This window comes from Echiichthys vipera, assembly GCF_963691815.1.
Source record: "Echiichthys vipera genome assembly, chromosome: 7".
Classification (NCBI taxonomy): Eukaryota; Metazoa; Chordata; class Actinopteri; order Perciformes; family Trachinidae; genus Echiichthys; species Echiichthys vipera.
In genome coordinates, this window is record NC_139832.1 from 16,382,617 (window position 1) to 16,395,524 (window position 12,908).

A 12,908-nucleotide genomic window follows, 5' to 3' on the forward strand; every position below is an offset into this window, starting at 1 on the left:
ACAAATCACCACTATAAATAAAAAAATCAAGGCTGAAGTGTTTCTATTTATGCTTACATATTGATAATTTCTTACATCTGACAGCGATCTCATTTAAAAAAAGGAATCTCTTATTTTGAGTCAGGGAGGAAACGTGTTTTTGTTCGGGCTTGAGATCAGCTTGCTCAAGTTATAAATAACACATCACTGTGTTGATTTATGTCCACTTTTTCTTTGCAAACTTTCCCCATTGCTCACAATTATCAGTGTGTCATTTCAATGTAATGATTTGATAATGTAATTCAATTTATTTTGCTTAAACAACTTGACCCCTGACCTCTTTGGTCTTGATTGATTACTTGTCTGCTAAGTATTTTGACTTGGAAGTCTCTTTGGATAAAAGCGTCAGCTAAATGATAAGTAACATGTAACATTTTGACTTTGTTTCAGAGACTATTTCTCAGAAGTCATAGGTTTGACCTTTAGACAATGTCAAACATAGTTTGTGTCCCCTGCTATGGAACCGCAACATATGCTGCACATACAGACTAGGATTTCTGAATCATATGTGATGAATTCATTTTTTTCATTTCACAGTAAATGATCTGAGATGTACGTGTATTATTCTGTAAAAAAAAAAAAATAGATTGATAATGAGAAATAATTGTCTTCTCTCGTTTTTTTTTGGTTTAACAGAGGGAGAACTGCAAACATGTCTGAAGGGTAAGCACTCGTGTCTCATTTCTTTCACCACTCCACAATTTTAGCACTGGAAATTCGACAAATGTAACAAATTTATCCTTTTCTCTTTCTCTTCTTGAAATATGGACACCACCTTCCTTACTGGATAGGGCTTCGGTGAGTGGATCCTACTGTCAAAGCTAGAATAAATGTCCTAACTTTAATTTGAGTTAGTTGTGAGGACTTGTGCACTGGTGTTGGATTATGATAATCAAGTGCATAAGTGCCTTAACTACAGTAGAAATTGAATTACTTAACAACAACATCAGTCAATCAATCATGTAAATAATAAGATTCAAAGAAAATATCAATATAAAGTTAAATGCGAGTACTCTGGCTGTAGTAGGGATGGTATACGTTGTCATTTTTTGTGTTTGTTGACTCATACTATGACTAATGTGCAAACGTGTATGCACAGAAAAATGAACACTGGTAAATTCACTGTGTGCTGTTTTGCCAGAAAATCTGACATGTATAATAATGTCCTCCTTTCCAGAAACCAAAGCCAAAAATCTCTGCGTCTCGCAGACTGTTCTTGAAGGTATTTTATGTGTAACTGTGTGTTAGTCTTGGATTGTAATATAAAATTGTTTAAGATTTACATTTGTTAAGTGCTGTAAACCATACGTTGTCGGGCTGACTGAGGAGTGTAATTCTGTACATTTACGTGCACCAGACCAAACTGCTCAAGAAAGCCATGACTATGCTGGACAACGAAAAGCAAACCAGAAAAGAGGAACGGGAGAGAACCCTCACTGAGCGGGTGCCAGAACTCCAACTGTCAGGCCTGTCTTTGCAGGATCTACAGGTACATTTATCATTGAAGCATTTTATTCCACATAAGGAGTACTTTTCTTTGGCTTGGGCTCTTAGGAAAGTCATCTTTAAATCACATAACTGTACAAACACTTGACGTAAATCACTTTCCCCCCATCTACTTCTTGTGTCATCTAGCTGCAAGCTTTACTTTTGGATTTGAGGTATATTTCACTGAGACTTCTGCTGGCACTCAAATACAATCAATGCATGTAATTGAGTTTGAAATATATATATTTGAAAACCTCAACAGCAATGTCCCTTGCCAAGAACAATGTCTCAGTTAGTCAGAAAAATCCACAGACCTCAATGTTAACAGTTTTAATAGAGGCCATTAGAAAATACTTCCAATGAAAACTATCCACAGCAAAGTCCTTGGATTAATCTACGGATCACATAAAATCTACAGCAAATGCTACATGTATTTACATTTACATTTATATTATGGTACATTTATAAACAGTTTCTTACTTTGAGCTGAGGTGCAGACCAGTGTGAGCTTCCATCAAACACAACTCTCCTCCAGTACACCATTATCTTACCATCACCGGGGTGGAGAATAAAGCATGGTATACTGAAGAAGAGTTTTGCGATGGGTTTTATCACTTCACATACACGTGACAATGTCTCTTTGCATTGTTTCTTACCATGTCAGTATTTCCATGAGGTTACCCAGACCATTTACACAAAGACATAAACGAGTCTAATAGACTTTTCTGTCCACAGAATATTTGCAAAGAGCTGCACCAGAAAATTGACAAGGTTGATGAAGAGCGGTATGATATTGATTCTAAAGTGACGAAAAATACCAGGGAGGTAAGTAACATTTGTGAATAACCATTTGACTTTGATCCTTTTTCAGACAAATGTAAGGGATGCATACATACTGTATGTAAACAATATTCATTTGGATTTGGAACATTTTAACCCGTTAGAACCAAGACATATTTCTCCTTTAAGGAAAAGTATGGGGGGCATAATACAGACCTAACAAACCACATAGAAAATATTTCTGAATTTTTTTGGAAATACCTGCCGGGGAGCTCAGATGTTACATATACTGTATGTTACATTAGGCGTTAGCTGTAATTTGTCATCATTATCATCAAATTATCAATTCATTTGACAAGTTTTTTTGTTTACATTTGGTTCAATATGCTTTGAATTGAATAATATAAAAAAGATTTGTTCAATATCATTGAATCAGCTAAATTAACTGAGCAGATCGTTATGATTTTTCTTACTGTGACACAGACGTCCCATTAGGTTTTTCGTGACTATTGACCTTAATATCTACCTGATCAATTTATATGAATTTGTTCAGCAAACACGTTCAGAACGGGTTAAATGTAAGCATTAGAATTGTTAAATGACTTGAATCTTACCATAGAAGCAAAAAAAACAGCATGTTTCCACACGTTTCACATGTGTTGACCAGGATGGCACATACAGTAGCCATCTTGGAAATGTTGTCATGGAAAGACAAACTCACAAACTGTCACGTGACTGATAAAGCTGAATGAGGAACTTTCCAGAACATTTAGAGGGTGTGTGACACCTGTGTCAGCGTGGGTTCTTATGGGTGAAGTTATGCTGAGGATGTGTCATTTGTGTTGCAACAAAGGTTCAGGACCTGTCTCAGAAAATCTATGAGTTGAAGGGCAAGATGAAGAGACCTGCCCTGAAGAGGGTGAGGGTATCTGCTGACGCCATGTTGGGAGCTCTGCTGGGCGCAAGAGTCAAAGAGTCTGTGGACTTCAAGGCCAACCTGAAGACTGTGAAGAAAGAGGAGGAGAAGGTAAGGGCTGCTGGCTTTACAGGGTTACATTGTTTTTAGTGGCCTCTTTGGCGGTAAAGGCCCCTACACATGATACACGGTAAAAACACTTTGCGCCGGCCGCTCCATTCATTTCCTATGGAAGAGGCGGTAGCGCCCAATGTAGCGGCGCGCACCGCACAGATTTGCCTCTCTGACGCTGCGCTCAAAGTTCAAATCAGTTAAACTTTGACCTTGTTGCCGCTGATCTTTCAAAAGTACAACCAATGAGATAGAAGCTTTGAGTGTGACGTTTCCTAGGCAACCAGAGTGCCGCATCAAGCTGGTTAGAAAGCTGAAAAACGTATTGTGTGTCCGAATTTCCCGAACTATTTAACGTTAGATTCAAGTCGTTTCACGATTTGGGAAGAAAACTTAATGATGGAGGTTTATAAGCAGTCACACCAGGTTTGCGAATAGGCAGTTTACGAGCTAACAGTTGTTGTAATACTAACGTTGATTTAGCCGTTAACTGGGTCTCTGCGCCCAACCTCGCGGTGAGCCCAGCGCAAAAAGCTTATCATGTGAAGGCTGCTTTAGATGTAATTGCAGGTGAGCCTGTTCTATCAGAGCCCTCCATCTTGTCACATTCGTGGTCACAATGATTCTTGATTAATTGTCCTTCTTCACTTCAATTAGTTTTTTGGACTGGAAGTTGAACAGTCTTTTTTCTCTTTTTGTTGATCCTACATTGTGAGTCAGCAGTAATGAAATGGTCCTGCCCTGACACATTAGAGCGAGCCTACTCAGGCAGTGCTCTTTAGTAAACATTATTGACACACATTCACCTCTCTATTTCCGGTCCGTCCCCCATTACATTGCACTTCTGCCCTTACTACAAGCCTGACTCAGAGGTCGGAAGCTCCCGATTTCCAATTACAAGTGAATGGAGCATAACCGTTAGTGACTAGCTCCACCTTTGCAGACCAACCGCCGCTGAATGATGTCAAAAGTGTCACTAATAGAGCGCTGCCTTTTAAACTTTGCGTGGAAATTTTGCCGGAGACACGAAAGTACAAGTGCTTTCATTAGTGGGTCATATGATCAGTCACCATTGTTTTAACTCACTCTTTGACAGATAGTAACTTTAAAGACAATTTAACTAAGTGAAAATATTACCAATTATAGCTTTAACACGCACAGCACACAAAAACAGTTAAAACAGTCTACTGCACAGTATTGAGAAGCTTTGGAAGTCTTTATTAAATAGAGTAGATTACATCTTCATAATCATTACACACTGGTTGCCGGTCAATGGTCAATTTAACATTAGAGACCATTTGACAAAAAACTAGAATTCCAGGATATTAACAAAAATGCTAAAGCTGATGCTAAAAAATTAAGCCTTGATGTGAAACCTAAACTGCAGTTGTACAATGTTTAGTGCAGAATTTCATTCTTGGTTTAATATTAATAAGTATGTATATTCCCCAACATTGTGTGCCTATTTGTGGTGTACAAAATGTGTTTTAATCAGACTGAGCTGATAAAAAAAATTCATGATCTTTTGCCCTACAGAAAGAGGAAGTGACTGACTGGCGTAAGAACGTGGACGCCATGTCCGGTATGGAGGGCAGGAAGAAGCTGTTTAATTCTGGGCAGTAGATTTTCTGGAGAATTTCTTGTGACATGTTTGCTGCTTTAAAACAGATTCATGTGACTGTTGTTCACTTTATAATGACAGTAAATGGCGTAAAGACAAGGTTAACAAGTAGGTTTCGGGACATGTCGTGTTTATATTAATGACAATAGTAAATGTGTTCAACTACAATACTTCATATATTACATATTGTTTTTTTACATGCTGTATGATGTATTGTGAAAACATATGTATATATTAGGCAATGTATTGCCTTTGTAGTTTTTTAGCATGTACTGTATATGAATTCATAAACCACTTTGGGCAGTTCAGGTCAGCTGAAGTAATGTTACAGGCTTGTTTTTTGACATGTACATCAATAAACAGGTAAGACTCTGAATCTGACCTATGAATCTGAATTTATCCAATATTTACTTTGCCTGTATTGCCAACAAGTATCTTTTTGTGTATCAAATAAACTGTAAATGGCATTGCTTGGAGAAGAATGGTAGTCTGTTGCTGCTTTTTTGTCAGAGATTTGGTCATACTGTTTACATACATACAACATTTACATACCATTAACCTCTCTAGTGTATTCGATTATTCTGAGCAAATGTTGTAAATCCAATATCAGGAATGTTTTCTGAAAATATTGCATATCTTTATATGATTTTGTTATATATCAAAATATCCCAATTGAATTAACCTATAAAATATATATTGAGATAAAACCACATATAGATTATTATCAATTATCATCATTACAGAAACTCACCTGCCATTTGGAGTCAGAAAGCTATCCCCCACAAGGTGAACCAACATTTTTGAGTTGAGACTAATTTGGGTTAAATCTCGTGGAAAATAAATCATTATGTACCTTTAAAGGCAAGTGAAGTTACAAAGCAACAGTTAAAGGCAGGTTTAAACAATGAAACCTGGCCTCAATGACGTATTAAACAACTTTTTAAGTAGTTTTGCTGTACATAATGTTGGAGTGAACAGCTATGTGTCTGTATGTAGCCTACCCAAACCTTCTACTTTAAGACTTACCGTAAAACACTAACATAGGTTTGATTTAGATCGCTACATTCTCACATTTGCATCATTTTAGACGGGTATAAAAGCTTACATAATCAGTGCCTTCCCTCTGCCTGTAAACACAGTTGTCTTAAAGTGCCTCCCTTCTCTTACAAACACCATAAATCCTCTCCCAACTGTAAACAACAAAGCCCATTCAACAAAACATCAACAGCTTCTCTTCCACTCACCCAGAGACAACGGCGGTCGCTCCCCCTCCCTTCACTGTGAACCTTACTGCCACTCCTAATATGGGCATAACGTTTGAGGAGGGGTAGGGTACCGCCCACTTGTGATATGCGACATTCTGATTGGAGGGACGGAAATGTCAATCACTAACGTTCACGGGAACAACTGCTGTACATGGCTGGCCAAATACTGTCAACACTTACGGCTGTACTAGCTACTTTTAGCCCGGATTTAAAACCCACACAGGGTAAGACGACATTTTCACAATATTCTGAGCATTTTGACGTTGCCACATGCTTGTAATTCTGTTTTTTTCTACATGTTTGTCTTGTCTTTACCTCGTTCTGCGCGGCCATAATATGTTACAATGTACTATACATCATTTACACAGCAACACGTTCCTCCATCCTTTTAGGCTTTGCAGCATCCAACGACATATGTACACAATAGTAGCTAGCTAAACGTGCTCTATCATTGTCTAGCCTATGAATAAAGCGAGTTAATAAGGGTAACCGTAGCTCTCTGCCTTTAGCCTGCCAGTCTTTTATGACAACCTCTGACCTTTTGATGGCTCTGCTAAGAAGTACCTGCTCCAGATCTCAGATCACATACACAGTGCTGTGACTAAGTTAGGCTACACATAAACTGGAGATTAATGGTGTTTTACTTATATATTTCAGTTGTGCATAACTTTTTTTGTTCATTTTCTGCCGAATCTGTGCAGGGTTCTGCTGCTGATGCTCCGGATGTCCAAGTACAAACTCTTTCTGCTGAGGCATGGGGAGGGGGCCTGGAACAAAGAGAACCGTTTCTGCAGCTGGGTTGACATGAAGCTGAGTGAGGATGGGGTGAAAGAGGCCCAGGACTGTGGCAGGCTGCTGAAGGAGCAGGGCTACAAGTTCGACTTAGTATTCACCTCCATACTCAGTCGCTCCATCCAGACAGCTTGGCTGGTGCTGGAGGCTATGGGTCAGGAGTGGGTCCCCGTGACCAAGTCCTGGAGACTGAACGAACGCCACTATGGTTCCCTGATTGGCCTGAACCGCGCAGAGATGGCTCTACAGCATGGAGAGGAAAAGGTGAAGGTGTGGAGAAGGAGCTATGACGTCACTCCACCTCCGATTGATGAATCCCACCCTTACTTCCTGGAAATCTACGATGACCGCAGATACACCACTTGTGACGTGCCAAAGGAGAACCTTCCCCGAGCCGAAAGCCTAAAGGAGGTGTTGGACCGGCTGCTGCCATACTGGGACAGCACTGTGGTGCCAGAGATAAGGAAAGGCAGGACTGTGCTAATTTCTGCTCATGGAAACAGCTGCAGGGCTCTGTTGAAATACCTGGAAGGTATGCTACTGAACTGACCCAAACTATGATGAACAGTGCTCTCTTTCATCTTTTGTGTGTGTGCAGTGAATGCATTCAGTTGAATTCAGCCACAGTTTCTGGACTCTACAAGCTACTCTTTCTAGTCGTCAGTCATTGAATTGGGAAGGACATATTTCAGTTCCACAAATGGAAAGTTGAACTTGTGTAAAAAGGCCAGTGAGTTTATGTTACATTTGGCTGTGGCTATTACGTCCACGTTGACCTTTCATCACATCTCATAAGCTCTGAAAGCTCTTTGAGCCACAGGACACAACTTGACTTAACACATTTTGACTGTTACTTATTATTAGGCAGCACAGGTTATACATGCAGTCTGGAATCGTATTATTGTCATACCTTAAACAGGATTTAATTACAGCAATCATTCATATTAGTTATCAAGCCTGGTTATGGCTAGTTCCTCCAGTGTGATCTTAATATTACTGTCCTTATTTCAACAGGTATATCGGATGAGGATATTGCCAGTGTGACTTTACCTACGGGGATACCTGTGCTGCTTGAGCTGGATGAAAACCTCAAGCCTGTGAAACCTCGACAGCTCTTGGGAGATCAGGCAAAGATTCAGGCGGCAATTAAAAAGGTTGAGGACCAGGGGAAAGCCAAACCATCAACTTGAATGCACTTAACTGGCTGTAGCTCTGTGCAGGTTACCTGTGAAACAGGTACGGTGAAAACTCTGGAAAAGACTCAATTAATAATAATAATACCGAATATCAGACAATAATAACAACAAATTGTTGTTAATAACATTTAACAGATAGGTGGGAAATTACTGTATGTCTAATAGTGGCCTCACCTGGATACAGAAAGTGTATCATAGGTCAGACTGAACAGGAGCAGGAGGAAGTACTGTACTGTACTGTAAATGTTTCGGCACGTTTTTAAGTTGTATTATGTCTAAGCACTGATTTTTAAGCTAACTGTCCATACTTATGCCTGTATGGTGACCCTGAAGTGGTTATTTATTTATTTACTCATTGACTTCTACCTTGCAGATTAATATTAATGTGTTGAAACTGAAAAATCCTAATCTAAATCTAATATATCATATCGGAAAGAAAAAGAAAGTCACTCCCTTCTAAAAGATGCTTTTCTGTTCAGTTCCTGAGCTTTAGGAATAATCGCTTGCCGTGCCTTCAGTATTATCATAATGTTTAAGTTCAGCAACTTTAAAAAAATATATTTATTTTAAGTAGAGCATCAAACTTATTTAAGAATAAAAGCACTCCGTTAACACATCTTACCTCATTCAGGCTGTTCATTCCAAGAATGGGGTAAGTATGAGCCACAGAAATGCTGTAAATATACAAAACCAATGAAAACCTCTACTGTTCCATGCATTTGAGTTACTCATACTTTTAAATTGACTATTCAGTAAGAGCAAGCAAGACAGCTGAAGATGTTCTATCCATTTATACAGTACATTAACTCTGACACGAAATAGGTAGGAACAGGAGTTGAAAACACTGGCTATTTGGTATGATAACTGGTTTATGCTTTGCACTTTTTGGGGATGTTATGAGCATTTTTATTCTTTATTAATCCCCTTCCTAATTAAATCCAACAACTGTGAATGGTCTATACCATTATTTTCAATATGATTATGTTTAATTGTTAAACACAAGCACTATTGGTTTTCATTTTAAATTCTAAATTATTATCATACATGTGCAATTTGATGTTGCTAATGTCATGTTAATAACATGCATGAAAATGTTACAAACCACTCTTGAGTCTGCACATTATGTCTTATAACTGTCTAACGTGTCATCTTATGTTACTGCCACGTGTGGCACGGGCTACTTCATTGTACTGTATTGTTGTATTTTGTCTCTTGTTTATAGGTGTAGCCTACTACACTACATAATTTGTGTTGTTTGTTGTGTTTCTCTGCCACTGTTATTTTGTAAATTGGTCTGTTAGGTCAAAAGGGGAAAATAAATAAGTTAAGAACATTTGTAGATGTTAAAAAGTGATATATTTGTAATTTCATGTAAGATGATTTAACGTCTACCCTGCTGTTTACAGCTTACCATATGAGAGTCTGTATGATGAAATTAAAGGGAATTAAACATTTTCCTAAAATAGTCATTTTTATTTCAGTTGGATCATTTTGCAACAGGAAGGCGTGTCACATGCGACAATGACATATAGTTCGTTATAAATTGTGTGATGAAGCAACAAACAAATTTGAAAACAAACAACAATGTTGTTTGGATGGACAGGCATGCCTGTAATTTGGATTCTGGTTGCCTTGAGCCCACTGGAAACAATAAATAACAAATCTGTTTGGCTGCCACAGATGGATCCAGAGGAGTGGCTCCTCATTTCTCAACCGTTTTTGTAATTTTGCCAGACCAGTGGGGTTGAGCCAGGAAGAAACGCTCTAATTGGATGGAAAGGGTCTTAAATGGACCCAAGGATCAACATGATTTGTATTCCCAGCTATGTGGCAACATTGACACTATGTATCCTGTGAACATCAGGTGGTGCGGATCACTGTGACAACACATTTTAATTCATTGTAGACACATTTACAGTTAAATGTGCAGTCACTGCAGAGGTGCATCATCCAGGTGTGTCATTTCAGTCAGACATCTGAAGTACAACTGTGATTTTGCATTCTTACTTGCACTCACACCAGCAAGGGAAACGAGTGTAAGAGGCTTTGTTCAAGAACAGCTTTGTACATTTTTTAAAATACATGAATTTCTCTCACCCATGCATTAGTGTACATACAACGATTAAGTGGTGCGAGTTTGACAGTTTGACAAAGTTTGTAATTTTCTCAAACTATTCGAATTCAATTGAATTGAATTAATATAACCTACATCAGATTACCAATAATCTTAGAAATAATTAACTGTGTAAACTAAAGGAGTCATTGGCATTACAATTTAAAAAGATCCCTAAGTTAAACAGTGTACATGCACGCACACACACACACTCACACACACGCACACACACACACACACACTGCCCTGTGTCACAGTTGCAGCAGGCGGGGCCGTACGCTGCATGCTGTGCTTATAAACCTCTGGTTGCTCTCGCTCTGCTGATTTCACTTCGGTCTGTCGGCCTGGTAAGTTTGATGATGATTATGTTTGATGCTATCTTGAAGATAAAGAGGGATGATATTTTTGTGACTTATATGGAAGACTTAGAAATGTGTAATCAGAGTTGAGCAGATGTTAGTGGCACGAACGACTGCTCGTTGTGCTGGTTTCCATACATCACTTGTCACGACAAGGTAGGTGTATGGCTCGTTAACAAGTCTTGAACTCAGCTGGTTTAAATTCTACTATAACTTACTTGTTGATAGAACTTAGGTTATATGTCATTAAGGTACCTCACTCCTCTATTTCTCCTTGGAGAGATCTGATTTAATCTGGATACAACCAACTCAAATTATTTACTGTATATACATATCATGAATCTTACTTAGAGGAGTTCATTAGAGAAGAAGGTGCATCCTCAGGCAAGAGCTGGTCAAGATGGCATGAAAATGTTTATCCTCTGAGCAAAATCTTACCAAAAATACTGTCCCATAAAGGAGATTTTATTGTACTTTTGAATATTACTCTTTTGTCCAAAAATTCTACAGTGCATGAAATGTGATTGAACTTGATTTAATGCAAAACCAGTACATTTTCAGTCCTTCCAGTCAAGAGGCATCCAGTGAACTCTGGGAAAACTGGGAAGTTGAAAATATAAAGCTTGTATCAGTTTGCATATTTCTGCAAAGGGATCAGAATTGGAAGGCACTGCATCCAAGTTGCTGTACATGAAACTGTATTAGGACGGCAGGACCTGCATGAAGTCATTGTAAGCTGAAACATGTGCATTTTGTTGCTGCATGCCTCTGCAAAATCTGTGTCCTTGGGGTTTAGCTCTTGTATCTACTCTGCCCAACGCTGCAGTGAAATCTATAGTTTGCCTTAGGTTTCTGTTACTCATACATTGAACAGACGTCCGGTTGTGGAAAAGCTGTGTGCCGTGGTGGACATGCCAAGTCACACTCCTATTCCTTAGATGGTATTGAAGATAAAGGCTACAACCACATGGGGTTGGAGTGTGTGAGTTTATGACCACAGGCTCTTTGGGGACTGGAAATGTGTTTGGGTTTCTAGAGCATCCTCTACCCTTCTTGGTTTCTTGAAATCAGGATAATTCTGCACAATGAGTGAAAACAGCTGTGTACATACAGCGTATGATGTTCCAGCATACATGTGAACACACAGCCTTATAGTAACAATACAAAGAAGTTCACAGATTTGTATTTAATGACATGTTTAGCGGTCGATTACTTATGTTGCCCTTTTAAAAAGCTGCATCAAATTAGCTTGATCCAAACAACATGTCTGTAGGGTGCCTGAAGACTTTTTTTAACCATTTGAGTTAAAAAGTTGTCTTTAAATAAGTGTTTGTGAATAAAAATTTGCCAAAAGGGAAAAACATACAGGGGAGATTCAGCTGCTAATTCTTTCGTCTAAGCACAAATGAGGTTTGTAACTAAAAGGTGCTGTGATTTGACAGAGACAAACGCTGTCTGCTCTCTAGTTGTACAGGTGGGAGACTCTAAATAGTAGAGGAAATGGTTTTCCACATGAGCAAATTACAGGAGGGTGAGAGGTGAGTGGTAGTGGCTCTGACATTAATTGAGTCATTCATCAGCAATTCGTCTGCCATCAAGTCTACACAGATGTAAGGAGAAAAAACATTCCTTCCATCAGTGCTAGGATTTAGAAATTGGATTTATTTGCTTAAATGTCCAGCTGTTCCTATTCTACTGTGTAAAACATTTAATATTATGAAACCCGCTTCTAGCAGTAAGTTTCCTTTCATTGACAGTAACAATGACAATCAGCCTTCCAGTCGTACTTTTTGTTTCTCAGCAGTATTATGATGGAAAGGTGATTATTAGCAATCTCAATGGAAATAAGTTATTCTTGGATTGCCACTTTGTATAGCAGCAGGTATTTCCTAGAGTAAACCATGCTCACTATCCATTGCCTTTCACCTTGCCAAGCTTGGACACTACAACTAACACTGCCTGTGTACTTCCTTAAAAGGAGGCCCGAGTACACCATCTCAGCTGATGGGATGCAGAACAGGGAGTGCACATAGCTGCATCTATTTCCATTGAGTTCTCGGGCAAGGAGGAAACTCAGTTTGGAGTCACCAGACATATTTTATGCCAGTTTATCTTGGACTCTTAGTTGTTATCTTGGACAAAATGTAGCAAGCAAGCTACTTACCACTTTTAAGGTACACCTGTCAGCTGATGATGGAGTCTTGTGTTTCTTTTCTTGTTAAAACAAA

The 12,908-nt window shown here is 38.8% G+C and overlaps 2 protein-coding genes across 2 annotated transcripts; both read left to right on the forward strand.

Annotated features, from left to right (window-relative positions):
- The first annotated feature begins 1,208 nt into the window (after window positions 1-1,208).
- LOC310949166 (troponin I, cardiac muscle-like) lies at window positions 1,209-5,331 on the forward strand. Its single transcript, XM_083916505.1, has 5 exons — window positions 1,209-1,261; window positions 1,397-1,528; window positions 2,263-2,352; window positions 3,161-3,334; window positions 4,871-5,331. Exons 2-5 carry the CDS (start codon window positions 1,418-1,420, stop codon window positions 4,955-4,957), a joined length of 462 nt encoding a protein of 153 aa, XP_083772631.1. The 5' UTR covers window positions 1,209-1,261; window positions 1,397-1,417; the 3' UTR covers window positions 4,958-5,331.
- A 1,022-nt stretch (window positions 5,332-6,353) lies between these two features.
- Window positions 6,354-9,647, forward strand: bpgm (2,3-bisphosphoglycerate mutase). The gene is made up of 3 exons (XM_083917203.1): window positions 6,354-6,444; window positions 6,922-7,544; window positions 8,027-9,647. Exons 2-3 carry the CDS (start codon window positions 6,935-6,937, stop codon window positions 8,200-8,202), a joined length of 786 nt encoding a protein of 261 aa, XP_083773329.1. The 5' UTR covers window positions 6,354-6,444; window positions 6,922-6,934; the 3' UTR covers window positions 8,203-9,647.
- The last annotated feature ends 3,261 nt before the right edge of the window (window positions 9,648-12,908 follow it).

Excerpts from the sequence above, each read along its gene's own strand:
- bpgm (XM_083917203.1), top strand. The coding sequence starts at position 6,935 with ATGCTCCGGATGTCCAAGTACAAACTCTTTCTGCTGAGGCATGGGGAG. Across the intron at positions 7,545-8,026 it reads TCTGTTGAAATACCTGGAAG|GTATATCGGATGAGGATATT; the intron begins GTATGCTACTGA and ends TTATTTCAACAG.
- LOC310949166 (XM_083916505.1), top strand. The coding sequence starts at position 1,418 with ATGACTATGCTGGACAACGAAAAGCAAACCAGAAAAGAGGAACGGGAG. Across the intron at positions 2,353-3,160 it reads TGACGAAAAATACCAGGGAG|GTTCAGGACCTGTCTCAGAA; the intron begins GTAAGTAACATT and ends GTTGCAACAAAG. Across the intron at positions 3,335-4,870 it reads TGAAGAAAGAGGAGGAGAAG|AAAGAGGAAGTGACTGACTG; the intron begins GTAAGGGCTGCT and ends TTTGCCCTACAG.